The sequence below is a fragment of the Podarcis pityusensis genome (assembly GCF_964106645.2).
Source record: "Podarcis pityusensis genome assembly, chromosome: 4".
NCBI lineage: Eukaryota > Metazoa > Chordata > Lepidosauria > Squamata > Lacertidae > Podarcis > Podarcis pityusensis.
The window spans coordinates 77,931,924-77,947,678 of record NC_138027.1 but is presented as its reverse complement, the minus strand read 5'-3'; the positions used below and the strand labels follow the sequence as shown (position 1 = coordinate 77,947,678).

The 15,755-nt window shown below is 43.9% G+C and overlaps 1 protein-coding gene and 1 long non-coding RNA gene across 2 annotated transcripts in view; one reads left to right on the top strand and one right to left on the bottom strand.

Moving 5' to 3' along the window:
* LOC308475808 (parapinopsin-like) overlaps nucleotides 1-8,976 on the bottom strand; it is a 51,613-nt gene extending 42,637 nt beyond the window's left edge. Inside the window, exons 1-2 of the mRNA XM_081003218.1 lie at nucleotides 8,809-8,976; nucleotides 737-1,413 (exon numbers count right to left, since the gene is read on the bottom strand). Of these exons, the coding sequence (XP_080859344.1) occupies nucleotides 737-1,073 (337 nt within the window). The 5' untranslated portion in view covers nucleotides 1,074-1,413; nucleotides 8,809-8,976. The remainder of the gene's footprint in view (nucleotides 1-736; nucleotides 1,414-8,808) is intronic.
* LOC308475993 lies at nucleotides 8,831-15,449 on the top strand. The gene is made up of 3 exons (XR_013985620.1): nucleotides 8,831-8,860; nucleotides 10,917-11,159; nucleotides 15,431-15,449. It is a non-coding gene; the product is annotated as an uncharacterized lncRNA (long non-coding RNA).
* The last annotated feature ends 306 nt before the right edge of the window (nucleotides 15,450-15,755 follow it).

Sequence of the window (15,755 nt, the reverse complement as noted above, 5' to 3'; positions counted from 1 at the left end):
ATGTGGCTGCTAAAGCTGTGGAGAAACCATTGCTTCACCACATGATAGGTGTGTGATAATCAGCGAGAGAAAAACCATCCTGCCATTGGCTAGTTGGCAACCAGACACCTGCTTCATTGGTTCAATAGTCACCAAGCCAACATATTTCAGGACGAAACAAAATTGTGTGTGTGTGATTATTTGCCAATGCCAAGCAGTAAGCAGAATGAAAGTGCTTATATCTTCATGTGTCCATGAAACCTTCCTTGCAACCCCAGCAGCACCAAAAAAAGCAATACTAACTGAAACCCCAGAATGGGAATAATCTTTCTCCAGCCCACCTGTGCTATGGAACACATAATTCAGCCCTAAGATTATGCTCAGGACAATTATGCCCAATAAAGATGTGTGATTCAGAGCTTGGAATAAAAATGTGGATTGAGCTACAAACATCTAATCAGCCTAGGAGAGAATAATGGTTTGTATTCATCTAAGTTTTACTACTGAAATTAATGAACATGACTGAATTGGGTCCATTCATTTCAATGGGTCTGTTCTGAGTAATACTTGGTTGAATACCACCCAGGATTTATTTACGAATCATCTTCTTGTAGAAATGGGTTCCTAGCTGCCAACTTTTCCCTTTTCTTGCGAGGAATCCTATTCAGAATAAGGGAATTTCCCTTTAAAAAAGGGAAACGTTGACAGCTTTGAATGGGTTACCAAAGCAGTGAAACGTAAGCTTCCAAACTCTTACCGAAACAGGAATTGACAAAGCCGTACCACCGGCAGCCATGCTCCCCTCCAATCCACTTGCCATAGATGTTGGATACGAAACTGAATGTGGTACCCGAGATGCACACCAACATATCGCTGGCACTGATGTTCAGCAGCAGCATGTTCACAGGGTTGCGCAGGGTTTTGAACTTGCAGAAGAGAATGAGGACGATCAAGTTATTCAAGAAGCCGAAAAGTAATATGAACCCAAGAAAAACTGCCACAATGGTGTGACCTGTTCTAGAGAGGCCAGTTCTTGGCTCATCTGTAGATGTGCTGAGGTTGACTGTCAAGTTGGCATTAATTTCTGACATCATAGTAAGTGAGATAATATTGAAGAACCTTATTTCCAGATCTACCAGCTTCTGAAGGCCGCCATCTTTCCATTACCAAGTTTGGGGGCTTTATTTAATCTGTCAATCTAATGTAGATGTTGCGTTGCTCACTTAGAAACACACTACACTGTTCCTCTCTGCCCCAACCTATTATCTGTGCAGAATAGAAGATATGAATCATTTCAACGTGTCCATGATAGCCCAAAGATAATACTTTTTTCAGAACTGCAGAGCTGTGGTTATGCCTTTTCTTCATCCCAGCTCCATAATATATTTTCATAACGCTCTACTATGAAGCTTCTCTCATGCTACTTCTGGCATCCTGTATACAAAGAGAGGAAAACATGTAAGCATTGCAATCAAGGCAATAATTTTAAAGAAAGACATTGCATAATGTACTGTCATTACATAATTTACGTAATTTCCCCATGTTGTTACTCTTTCACCCCTTTTCCTGGATGTTAGTTTGAGGGTTATTAGGATTCTACAGCAGTGGTTTATTAGGGCATAAGGTAAAGGTAAAGGGACCCCTGACCATTAGGTCCATTTGTGACTGACTCTGGGGTTGCGGCGCTCATCTCGCTTTACTGGCTGAGGGAGCCGGCGTACAGCTTCTGGGTCATGTGGCCAGCATGACTAAGCCGCTTCTGGCAAACCAGAGCAGCGCACGGAAACGCCGTTTACCTTTCCGCCGGAGTGGTACCTATATAGCTACTTGCACTCTGATGTGCTTTCGAACTGCTAGGTTGGCATGAGCTGGGACAGAGCAACGGGAGCTCACCCCATCATGGGGATTAGAACCACCGACCTTCTGATCAGCAAGTCCTAGGCTCTGTGGTTTAACCCACAGCACCACCCGGGTCCCTTTTATTAGGGCATAGTCACACACAAACACAGTACAGTTGTATCTTGGAAGTCGAAAAGAATCTGTTCCGGAAGTCTGTTCAACTTCCAAAACGTTTGAGAAACAAATCATAGCTTCTTCCTGCAGCCAATCAGAAGCCGCAGAAGCCCTGTCGGACGTTTGGGTTCCAAAAGAATGTTCGCAAACCAGAAAAAACACTTCCGGGTTTGCGGCATTCAGGAGCCAAAATGTCCGAGTACCAAGGCGTTCGGGATGCAAGGTACGACTGTACTACAATGAGTTTTTGCTATGCCTCTAAAGTACAAATGGGGAAGCTATGGCTCTCTACATGTCATTAGACCCTAACTCATGAATGGCCAACCTGCGGGGCAGTACCACTTTCCAAATGTTGGCATTCTTGCCAATTACCCGGACAATGCAGGGGCAGGGCAGGCTGACAGCTAGGTCAGGGCTGGAGTGAGTTAATAACACTTAGTTTCCATTGCGATCAACAGGAAAAGTTCGTCACAACTAGCTTTTCAAATCCCACAAATATCAATGAGACTGAAGTGGAACAAACTTGCTTCAAGTCCAATCCCTTAAGTTCTTTGATTAAATTGTAATTGCTTAGTAGTCAACACAGAGAGTGGAAACAAAAGCAATTTGTAAAACAATAACATCACAAACATATAATTAACAACTCCCACTCTTGTTCTAAATAAATCATCTTGTTCTTAAATAACACTGAGAGTTCAGAGAGTTCTTTATTTTTTTGTACTACTTAAGAACAGATTGGGGACGCGGGTGGCGCTGTGGGTAAAACCTCAGCGCCTAGGACTTGCCAATCGCATGGTCGGCGGTTCGAATCCCCGCAGCGGGGTGAGCTCCCGTCATTCGGTCCCAGCTCCTGCCCACCTAGCAGTTCGAAAGCACCCCCAAGTGCAAGTAGATAAATAGGTACCGCTTTATAGCAGGAAGGTAAACGGTGTTTCCGTGTGCTGCTCTGGTGCCGGTTCACTAGAGCAGCTTCATCACGCTGGCCACGTGACCCGGAAGTGTCTGCGGACAGCGCTGGCTCCCGGCCTCTAGAGTGAGATGAGCGCACAACCCTAGAGTCTGTCAAGACTGGCCCGTACGGGCAGGGGTACCTTTACCTTTAAGAACAGATTACTGATGAGAATGGAGTAAAATGTTTGACATTTTATAAATGAGTGCTTCTAAGGCAAGGTTTTGTCTCCTGTTCCTCTTTAACAGCACATTTTTCATTTCATGTACACAACATATTACAATAAAATGGAAATGGAACATTAAAGCAGGTTGTGCTGAAGGCAGTTTAGGCTTAGGAGAGCATTCTTACAAACTGCACTTTCTGAGGTTTGCTTAGATGGTGTTACTATTTTCCTAGTGCTTTGCAGTGTATTTAGTAGTGCATAGCTGCTATCTACATTTAGGAAATGCCATGATTTCTCCCCCACCCCCCGTCAATTAGGAAACACCAGCACAATAGTGGGGTGCACAAAGTATTCATGGTTGCTGCACAGTAGTATGTGAAACCCTTAGCTGGCTTACACTGTATGGTTCTCTGCCTCTGCTCTAACCTGACAAACAACGCAAGGTTTCCACAATCAAAATGGACTAGTATAGGATTCTGCAAAACTAAAACTGAACACTGCTTTTAAAAATAATGTCTTCTGGTCATTTAAGAAAGCAGGGGCTCTGCTTCTATGTAATAAATACTGAACACACTACTAAAATTAAATGGTGTGTCATCAATGAAATATGTAACATCTGTATCTTAATCAGTGTTGCATCTGGAACAATACTAGAAAAAGCCATTACCTATGACAGGCTTCTTCAAACTCGGCCCTCCAGATGTTTTTTTGGCCTACAACTCCCATGATCCCTAGCTAGCAGGACAAGTGGTCAGGGATGATGGGAACTGTAGTCTCAAAACATCTGGAGCGCCGAGTTGGAGGAAGCCTGACCTACGACCTGTGTCTACACTAGAGTCTTATTGCATAAATAGGTCTCTATGTCTGTTGTTGTCCCCTCTCCTCAATTAGGAGGTCCCCATCCACCATAAGTTCCCCAAACCCAAAACCGCATGCGGGCATGCATGCAGGTCTTTGTGGATTTTGTTTTATAAAAGATGCATTTCTGAAATCCAAGGTTTTTTAATATACCTGGTTTGCAGTAAAAAAAATTAAAAATGTGCATGTGTGACAGTCCAAGCCAGGAACCTTACGTCCATTGTGGGTATATGTGCACATCTTATTTTTATTTTACTGCACAAAATAGCAGTATTTTTAAAAAAATGTGCACCTCTCCTAGCTAGGTAAGGATTTGAAGCCATTCACATGAAAGGCTGCCACTTCCTTCTTCCCCTTTTTCAATTTCTGCCTCCTATACCTCCAATGACAAGTTTTATTTTATTTTTATTACAGCTGTTTCATGCAAGAGAGCTGTTTTAAAAATAAAAACACCAGAACTTGCCTTCAGCAATAACCAGTGGAAAAAGGCAGGCTGCATATTCTTCCTGTAGGTCGATGGAAACAAAATAGAAGGGAGGCAGGTTGATAGAAGGAACCCAGCGATAGGTCACCACCCATGTAAAAATAAATAAATGACCCAGCGATACAATGTGTTCCACTGCATCCCACAGTCAGGTGGTAACATGACATTTTACATTGGATTTTCTTCCCTTATTGGATTATCTGTAGCTCAAGAAACCCCAAATTTATCAGGGAGAAAGTGTAGCCTACCACTTGGATAAGGACATTGTGCGGATGCCACAAAAGCAAGAGAGAGAGAGACAAGCAGCTTAAAATCTGTCAAGCTTCAGTGTGGGTAAGCCCTTGGAAACAAGATATCCTATCTCCACACACACATTTCAGCAAATTTCACCTATCAATCATATTCTATCCGATTTCAGTTAAACATATTTATTTATACTGAGTTATCCAGCAGTAATTAAAATGCAAATTTTATGGTGCAAGTTAAGTATTTTAAGTTCAAAATGGTTCTCTGGACATTTCCATGAACACATAAAAAAAGGGTTTGCTAAATTTAGTAAAGGGGTTTGCTAAACCTGCAAGAGAGTAACCATATTGAAAGTGTGCCTGGGAAGGATGGTTGTTTTGGTTGCACCTGTCCAATTTAAAAAGGGAAATGATTAACAACATCTGAACATAATTTCTAGGTGTCGTAAGATCCCAAATCCTGGCTATGTCCTGTAGACTGCAAACTTTAACAACAGGAAAACAGGTTAAATCTGAACATCTAAATATTCCAGGTCAAAGAGAGGTGACATTTGTCAAGTTAAGAACAGCACAGAATTGCAAATAGCAAAGTGAAGTACGTAAATTAAGGTCAAATGAACAAAAATGATGAAAGGAAAAATATTTATGATTTAGGGTGACCTCTGGCGTAACATTTTCCTTTATATCGGGGGCTCTTCACCAAGTTAATTGTCTTTCTTAAAAGAAATGTTTAGCCTTAAGCTCCTTACACGCATGTGCATATAAATGGAGCAAGTCTGAATTTATAGCAAATCTGTTCCTTGAGATTCCCAAGCGAGCTAAAGACCTAACTACGCGATTGTGTTTAACAAACCCCTGATAGCCACTCATTTCTGCAAACAGCAGCTTTGGGGTGGGAGAAACAGCCTAACCATTCCCACTCAGAAATAAATTATACAGAATTCAACAGGATTATTCCCGGGTAGGTGAAGTCAGGGTTGCAGGCTAAATTCTTCTGCCTGCCCGCATGCCACTTCTTTGTTCAAAATTGCCAGTTCCCAAAGTTGTTTCTGCTTAGAAATTGCATTGTTTTTGTGGGTTCCTGGTTTAATAAGACTGATGAGAAACAAGAAAAAGTCCCCACACCCCACAGTTTTAATCCAGTATCCATTAAAAAAAAACCTTTAAAAAGAAGTCTCTCCCCCCAAAAAAGGCTTCCCCCACCTCTTAGACCTCAGTCACATTCTGCTTTCAGAATGCACAGTTACTCTACACTCTTGTGAACTAAAATCAAACTATTAGCATCAGGTACCAACAGGTCCAGTGCCTCCAGAGAACCTCTTCATTTTGAACATTCATCTTGATTTATTTGCAGGGAGGTCACATCACCTGGCGCCAAAGCCAAGCGCAATCCTGTGTTTTCAGCTGCGTTTCCCTCTCACTTTCTTTACAGCACCAAGTCCGAGTTTTCAGGAGGGGCGGGCAGCAGGTTTGTCACGCGACAAGGCAACAAAGAATGACTTTGTTGCGCAAGGCAACCAAGAATCAACTAGAATGGCAGAGCCTGCATTTGCTGGCTAGGATTCAAGCCCACCTGAGAACAGCAGCAATCCGGAAGCTCACGCTCGCAGAAATAAACTTTGCAACCCTAAGCAATGCTAGTGAGTGGACAGGATACCTAACGGGTTCATTTGGAATTATGAGGGAAGTGTCCCTGTCACATCCCCCTCCCCTCCCTTCCTTCTTTGCTTTGAGCATTTGCTTCAGAGAGACTCTGTCGCCTAATCCTCCCCAAGACCAGCAGGATGCGCTCTCATCGGCAGCTCCAGAGTATGAATGCCTTTTGCATGAACACACACACACACCCTCTCCGCATCCTGAGTTGCTGCTATCTGTGTAGAAGAACCAACAGCGTCAATTCCAAAAGTATCAGAAGAGATTTTTAAAAAATGGAGAAAGAGCAGGTCTTAAAATTAACAAAGATAAAACCAAGCTCCTGGTAAAAAACAACAATCATGAACGATGAGAGTAAAAACACCTTACAAAATATATCAGGTCTAAAGACTGACAAGAAGGTTAAGTATTTAGGTATATGGCTAACAGCGAAGAACATAAATCTATATAAAGGTAACTATTTGAAAACCTGGGAGGACATTAAAAGAAATTTACAAATATGGGGTAGAATGAAACTTTCGTTGCTGGGCAGAGTGTTGACCATAAAGATGAATGTATTACCAAGAACGTTATTTTTGTTTCTGTCACTGCTGGTGATCGGCAAGACAAATTGCTTCAACAAATGGCAAAAATATATTTCTGACTATATCTGGCAAGGGAAAAAATTGAAAATAAAATATAAAATACTGATAGACACGAAAGATAGAGGAGGTTTCTCCCTGCCGGATATGAGATATTATGAAGCATCTTGTCTGCGTTGGTTAAAGGAATGGTCGCTATTGAAGAATCTGCATATTTTAGATTTGGAAGGCCATGATAATATTTTTGGTTGGCATGCTTATTTGTGGTATGAAAAGGTGAAAGTACATAAAGGTTTTACAAACCATATAATTAGAAAAAAATGTATGGAATATGGAACAAATATAAAAATGTATTGGAAACTAAAACACCACTTTGGCTTTCACCTTTGGAAGCCATGGTGGTGAAAAAGAAAAATATGATGGAAAGTTGGGCGACTTATAGAAATTTATTAAGAGAGCAGGGTAGAGAATTTAAATTAAAAGTGTTTAAGGAACTACCAGGAATGCTAACAACATGGTTACAATATCATCATTTGAATGAAATATTTCAAAAGGATATGAAGCGGGGGTTTGGGGAACAACTATCACAATTAGAGTCCTGTTAAACTGTAACGTTAAAGTGATGTCTAAAATGTATAAGATGTTATTGGAATGGGAGACAAAGGATGAACAAATGAAATCATCAATGATACAGTGGGCAATAGATGTTGTCATAATATATAAAATGGGAGCATGGGAATGTTTATGAAATACGGATATAAAATTTACAGCATATTATGGTTTAAGAGAAAATTATATGAAAATGCAATATAGATAGTATTTAACACCCAGTAGATTGGGGAAAATGTATAAATCAAAGTCAAATAAGTGTTGGAAAGGTACAGAAAAAGAAGGCACCTTTTTCACATGTGGTGGTCTTGTAATAAGGTTAAAGCTTACTGGGAAATAATATACAATGAATTGAAAAAGATGTTTAAGATAACATTCATTAAAAAAAAACAACCAGCAGCTTTTCTCTTGGGAATTATAGGATTAGAACTACCGAAACAGTATAGAAACTTATTTATGTATGAGACTACAGCTGCAAGAATATTCTTTGCCCAAAATTGGAAGGATGAAGAAGTCCCGACGAAAGAAGATTTGATGCAGAAACTAATGGAGTATGAAGAAATGGCAAAACTTACCGGAATAATAAGAAATCAAAACAAACTTTTTAGAAAGGAATGGAAGTGGTTTATTGAGTATTTACAAACTGTAAACTGTTCAAGACATTGGCAAGATTATTGTAAAAACTTGCAGCTTTAAAAACATACATGATATATATCAGAACAGACGAATAAAAGAACAAGTTTAGGTAATTTGGAATATGCAGGAAAGGACGAAAATAAATGTAAGGAACCGCAAAAAGTGGGGGAAGGGAGTAGAAAATTGAAAATGTTAAAAGTTGGCAAAATAATTAAAAGAGTTTTTATATATAAAATAGCACTGCCACTCATATGGTCTTGTAATCAGTTATGTGGAGCGGGGCTTACCTGGGCGCGCCCCCCCCCCCTATTTTATTGCCACCTCCCGTCTGCGCGACGCGCCAACAGAAGCGTTAACCTTCCTCGCGGGATTCGCAATCAGCACGCGAGGAAACGCCAGCAGCCTTTCCCACCCGGGACCCCCTTTGACGGCTTCCCACGTCCCACCCCTCACTCGAAAGAAACCAAGCCGACGGTCGAGGAGGAACTGTGGCGCTGCGCGTCCCGCCCGGGGGGGAGTCGTGTCCCACCCGCTCCGCGGCGGAGCTCCGCGGGAACCGCGCCTCCAGGGCTCTCGCCCACAGCGCCCGGGCGGGAGCGGCCGCTTGGAGAGGACGCGCGCCCCTTCTCGCTCACCTGCTGCTGCTTCGGAGAGTCCGGGCTTCCCTCCGCGCTCGGGCTCGCTGAGGTAAGGGGTTTTGGCGCTTGGCGAGCCGTTTCCCCTTCCTTCGCTTCCCGCCAGCCACAACTTCCAGCTCTCTCGGCGCCCTCCGCCCCCTCAAGTCCGCCCGCGCGCTTCCCTCAGCCCTGATTTTTTTGGCGGGGAGGCGACGGGAGGCGGGGTCTTCTCGGCGCTGCCCGCCCGCCTCTTTCTGGCGAAGGGACGCTGGTTGGAGGCGAGCTGCCTGGCGCAGCAGGGGCCGCGCTCCGACTCCGCGCGGGAATCTTGGGGGAGCTCAGGGGAGCTCCAGAAAGTATGCGAGCGGGACTTAGCGCAGGTGTAGGGGCGGCGGTGGTGTGTCCTACCTGAGGGGTCGGAGGTATGGGGAGAGAGCTGCTGAGGTCAGGGGCTGCTTTGCGCGCTTGCCAAGGGCATCTGCTTGAGCTTGGCCACCGTGAGAACCCTGCCGGGCTGCGTGTTCGTGAAATCTGTAGAAAACGCAAAGAATCCTGGGGAACTGTAGTTTAAAGGGACTGGGAATTGTAGCTCCTTGATGAGTTAGCTACGTTTCTCAGGATTCTTTGGAGGAAATGTTGCGCTTTGACGGATTAGATGGGCTTCGGGACTGTTGTTATGTTGCTGTAACCTCTTGATTTAAAAGCGTTGCTTCATTTATGTATCTTTAATATGCGTTTTTATTTTCAAAAAATTATGATGGTGTTCAACGTATGCAAATGAAATCAACAAAAACATCCAAATGGTGAGAAGATACAGTGGTACCTTGGGTTACATTCGCTTCAGGTTACAGACTCCACTAACCCAGAAAGAGTAGCTCGGGTTAAGAACTTTGCCCCAGGATGAGAACAGAAATCGTGCTCCGGCGGCAACGGGAGGCCCCATTAGCTAAAGTGGTGCTTCAGGTTAAGAACAGTTTCAGGTTAAGAACAGACCTCCAGAACGAATTAAGTACGTAACCAGAGGTACCACTGTACTGCCAAGAACCAGCTAGTGACTGGTCAAATATCTTTCCTCTCAAAATCTCTGTCTGGCACCTTGAAAGGGTAGGTAGTTCCCAGCAAAGCTGTGTAGCCCACTGGACTCCCAATGCCAAGTTGTTTTAGCCACAAGTGGGCCCTGGTTGGATACACACCAGAAAGCACTTCTTTACACCCAGAGAATCCTGGGAGCTGTAGTTGTTAAGGGTGCTTGGAACTGCTGCTGTGTGAGGGGTAAACTGCAAGTTCCCAGGATTCTTGAGGGTCAGGGAAATATTCTTTAAATGTATGGTGTGTACACAGGCCAAGTCCTGCGTCAGGTGGGTTGCACTAGCACCATCATGTTCTTATTTTTAAGGTTGAGGTTAATTTAAAAGGAATAAGGGGGCAGGGAGGGAAAGAAGAGGAGAGAGAGGGTGGGATAAACGAGAAAGGCAGGCACCGAAGCAAGATTAAAAGCAGGGTCCCATTTTTCAGGTTGAGAATGAGGTTCCAGTCCTCTTTCAGTGGGATTTAGTTCTGAGACAGCATGCTTAAGAACTCTCTGCTCTAATGGGTCCTGGGTGTGTGGCCCAGATCTATCAGATGCACAGTTTCATTTTAGAAAGTGGGTGCCAAAGACTTGGGCTTGGGGCAGGCAAGATTCAGGTGCCTTTACTCTATTTATATCCCATCTGTTCCTCAAGGGAGTGCTGCATACATGGTTCTAACAACTACCATCATTTTATCCTCTTGACAGCCCACTGAGGTTGGTTATGCAGAGAGGTGGTACCTATTATTAGAGGTGTGTGGTGTCTGTTAAATAAGCCCTCTGGGGAACATGGTTGACGCCTCCAGACTCCCCGTAACAGGCATCCGTAAACAAAATGCAGTGATCCCAAATTAATGTAGGTAAGGGGAGCTTGCAAAAGTGCTGCTGGCTTCTAGTCGAGGTGAATAAATGTGTAGGGTGGATCTGAGCAGCTGGGAGCAGGGAAGAAAGGCAAACGCTGCAGATTAGTCAGTTTATTTCTAGGAGCAGAAGAAATCAAAGACTGCAGATTAACTGTGTAATCCTGATTGTAAATTGATTCCCTCCCTTGTCACAGCACTTAACAATGGCAGAACTAGTACAGCTGTGGCCCGGTCTCCTACTCAGTGTAAATACCCGCCTGCGATGACTTACAGAAAGCGGATTTCTTCTTATCTCGCAGCATCTCTAGAAGGCTGGCTCTCTTTTGCACCAGTAATCCTCTCCACCACTGAGGAGGAACAGCCAGCTAGGAAAAGGAAATGCAAGAGGAAGAGAGAGAGAGAGAGAGAGAGAGAGAGAGAGAGGAGGGAAAGCCTGGGTGAGTGGAGGCTTGAGAGAGGAAGGAAGATGCAGATTAGAGGTGGGCAGAAGATGAGGATCTTTTGGTGGATCTCCTGAGTTAGATCTCTGAGCTAAGCAGGAGTTGGACAGGGCAAAGCTTGGTGAGCCTGTCCTCGCTTGCTTGTACAACTTGCACATGAGTGGAATAGGGCTTTTTATGCCTCAGAAATGATGAGGAAAAGGTTCCTGGGACAAAATAGGAATTCATGCAATGAAAACAAGTCCCTGGGTTTGCATAGGTGCCCAGAGGTACCTTGTTCGATGATTCCTTTGTTTTTCTTCCTTTGCACCTGGTTCAAGTTAGTGGACCTCAGGGTTCTGGTGGGAAGCAAAGGAGATCCCACAAACCTAAATGACTTATCCCTATGCTTTTCTCTGCCACTGTCTGGAACAAGGGTTTGGGGGCACAGGCACATCAACAACGTTTTCTTGCACTCAAAGGGCCATAGCACAACAAAGCCGAGTACTAACTAAACTTGGTATCATTTATGGTGGGAATGTTAGATGCCACAAGGTTTTGGGGGTTTAATTTTGACAGAAAGGATAACTATTACTAAAGAAACTGTTGTTTGTTGCCCAAAATTAATGTTACTGAAAATTTTTGATGATGCCAGTGTAACTATGTTATCAAAAGAATTGGTTATATATTATCTTGGCAGCACAAACAGTAATTGCAACTCAATAGAAAACAGACCAATGAATGTTTGGTACTACTCGTGATGAAATATAGCTATAATGGAGTAACAAATACATAATTTGAGATTATTTTCAAGACAACTCTTTGCCACAAGCCTGGCAAATATGGAGCTATGTTTGATGATTTGATAAAGTTTATATACTTGGACTTTGTTATTTTAATTCATGTGCAGCAGTCTAATTTTTGTCTGTTACTCTAATTGTTCTCTCTGTTTTATATACATTATAGAATGAAACAACAATAATAAAAACTTTTACCAAAAGCAGAGCAGAGCACTCTATGGAAAAAGAGAGATCTCAGTCAGGGACATTCTTAAGTTTATATAAAGCCTGGTTGCATGCATTGTAAACTTGTCCATTGTTAATCCCTGGTGAAGTAGTGAGTGAGAATGTCCTCTGGGGTCTGGGCAGCAAAAGGCAATCCATTCTTAGAAACACAAACTGGTGGTGTTCTTTCTTCTTCTTCTTCTTTTAAGCCTATCCTCTGAGACTCCCCTGTCCTATTTTTTGTGTGCATGTGAATACATTAATGCAGCATCAGGTCAGGAGGCACTTAGGGATGACAAGGTAGTAGGACCTTCCTTTCTTCTAACCATACGTGGTTATTTGCCAGAAGCACCTGCATCTCTGATGATTAAGAGATAGAAAAAGGTAACCATTACAAATTCTCTTTTAAATCTCCCAGACTGCAGTAGGCTGCCAATTCTTGAGGTGCAGCTCCATATATATAGTGGTGGAGGAAGGGGGTACGGGTGGGGTGCAGTGCGCCCCAGGTGTCATCACTGGGGGGTGTGAGAAAAAATGAGTTTATAAAAAAAAATTGGGCTCACGAAACTTTTTAGGAGTGACGTGGTGGCTTAGGCGCCTGCAGATTCCACGCTGCCTGAAATGGCAGCAGGGGACTTGCGTCTGCCTACTGCCTCTCCCTCGGCCGCGCTACAGCTGAGGGGGAGGCAGTGGAGAGGTTCCAAGCGTCGGAGAGGCTTGCCCCGCCCCCATGGGCAGATCACCTCACCCCCGGCTGCAGGACACGCCCCCCCGCACCAGGCACCTGAGCGGCTAGCTATGCTGCTGCATATATATACACCGTATTTTTCACTCTATAAGACGCATTTTCCCCCCTCCAAAAATCAAGGGGAAGTGTGTGCATCTTATGGAGCGAATGCAGGCTCCTTGGCTTCAGCAATAGCAACGCGAAGCCTCCGAAGTGCAGAGGGAGCGCTCCCACCATGCTCCGGAGGCTTCGCGTTGCTTTCGCTGAAGCCTGGAGAGCGAGAGGGGTCGGTGCGCCTAGCTCTCCATGCTTCAGGGATAGCTGCCTGAAGCCTTTGGAGCGTAGTGGGAGCTCCCGCTGCGCTCCGGAGGCTTCGGGTTCCTTTTGCTGAAGCCGGGAGAGCAAGACTCTCCTGGCTTCAGCAGAGAGGGAGAGCTGTGCAGCGCCCCTTCAGCGAAGTGGGAGGAGAAATGGAAGGGGCTCCATTTCTCCTGCCGCTTCGCTGAAGGGGTGCTGAGCAGAGAGGGGGAGATTTTTTTTTTCTTGTTCTCCGCCTCTAAAACAAGGTGCGTCCTGTGGTTGGGTGTGTCCTATAGAGCGAAAAATACGGTATCTTTCCTTCTTGTTGCTTATGCAAGAGTTTGGGTCAAAATGTCCCTGTAGTGGAAGCCTTATGTGGAATACAAGTAAATGAAGAATGGTGGTCCTACCTTATAAACTCTAGTGTGAAAGTACAATTTCAGCAAGAAGTTTGGTGCAAGGCTTCTCTAAATGGTGAAGGCAGTCACATTGTTCAGCAGTGTGGGCACTTTTCATGTATGGAATTGGAATGTAAAATATTGGCGCCTGCAGACAGAGAAATTTAAATATGCTCTCTGGGATACCATCTTCTAATCTTTGTAAGATAGTTATCTGGTCACCTCTCATGTCCCAAATTGTTTTGTACTTTATCTCCCATGAGGCCTGTGGGCTTAGAGCTGAACTACGCCTTACATACCATTCACATGGAAGTATCCTATGCTCCCGACAGCATTCTGTGCTCATGACCAATTCTTCCAGTGACCATTTTGCAAGAGCGCCAGCATACATAAATAAGCAACTCAACCCTAGTGCATGTTGCTTACTTGGTAGGAAATTCCACTGCGTTCACTCGGGCTCTTTCCCAAGTAAGTGAGCTGCCTTTACTTGAGATATATACATTTTCATAATGGCCCAAATTTTGAATATCTCAGTGTGTCATTTTCAAATGTTTTCAATATAACGTTGCTTATATGTTTAGGGCCATGCTTACCATTTGTAGTGGTATAGTTGTGTCTTATCCAGCATTTTTAATGTTGGCTGTTCACATGTTGCTATTAGCACATGTCGGACGTGGGTGGTGCTGTGGTCTAAACCACAGAGCCTCTTGGACTTGCCGATCAGAAGGTTGGCGGTTCAAATCCCCACGACGGGGTGAGCTCCTGTTGCTTGGTCCCAGCTCCTGCCAGCCTAGCAGCTCGAAAGCATGCCTAAAAGTGCAAGTAGCTAAATAGGTACCACTGCAGCGGGAAGGTAAACTGTGTTTCCATGCGCTCTGGTACTCATCACAGTCCTCCGTGCACCAGTAGCGGTTTAGTCATGCTGGCCACATGACCCGGAAAGATGTCTGTGGACAAATGCCAGCTCCCTCTGCCTGCAAGGTAGAAGAGCGCCACAACCCCATAGTCACCTTTGACTGGACTCTACTGTCCAGGGGTCCTTTACCTTTACCTTTTACCTATTATCACATGTCACTAGAGTATGTTTTCCTTTCCACAGTAATGGTGGGTTATGCCAAAACAGAGAAAAATTCCTTGACTCTATAGTCACCCCAGTATTCCCTGGTGGTGGTGTTTAATGCCTATTCTAGAATACTGATCTTGTGAGAGGTTAGAAGAGGAACTACAGTACATGACTGTCTAAGCTATGGCAAACCTGGCTACTGTGATGAAACTTTGTCTGCAGCTAATGATTGATGTCATGGACAGTACTTTGACCCAATGCCGTCATCTCTGTCTCCAACAGATCACACTCATCAGAGGGAAGTGTCATGATACTGAGTTCTCCCAAATCACACACACACACACACACACACACACACACACCAACCCTCAACCCTTCCACAAACAAAATGGGATGATGCTTGTTCACATGCCACACAAATGAAAATACTGAGGATCCAGTCTGGATCTTGCACAAAAGTTTGATGTTTTTGAATATATATTATTCTGGCATGCTAGCTGACTGATGTTGACATTGTGTGGTAACATGCCGTAAAATTGGGGTGGGGTAGAGTGGGGGACCCAGCAACTATTCTACCATAAATGGCAAGTGCAGAAAGACCCTTAGAGTAGAATAGGCTAATTACTCAATGTTAAAGTAATGGGGAATGTTTTCAGGAATACATAACATGCCTTTTGCAAAAAAATAAAGTATAACAGCTGTTTTTCTCTGGCAATGTTGTTTTGCAAGTCCCGCAGGAAAGCATTACAGGTCAACATTAAAACTGCAGCTCACAGTTTAATTGCATCTGGTTTCAGGATTTGTGTTTTGAGGATGAAGCTAAGCACAACGGTTGAAGGTGCCAGATTGCAATTTGGTGATCAGTCTGGCGGCTTGGTAAGCATATACGTACAACACTCTGCGGGTCTTGCTATTTAAATGTATTATATGAATAGAGATATAAATGTTCACTCAGAGAATATTAATGTTCTTACCCCAGGCATCACATTGTGTTGTGAGGAATTCCTGGTTCCCCAAAACGTTTAGCTACAATATTTTCATTGCTGTACAAATTCGTCTTCTCTCCCCTCTTCCAGCTATCATATCTGTTGTGATAGTATGGTCTGGAATGAGCTTTGCTTC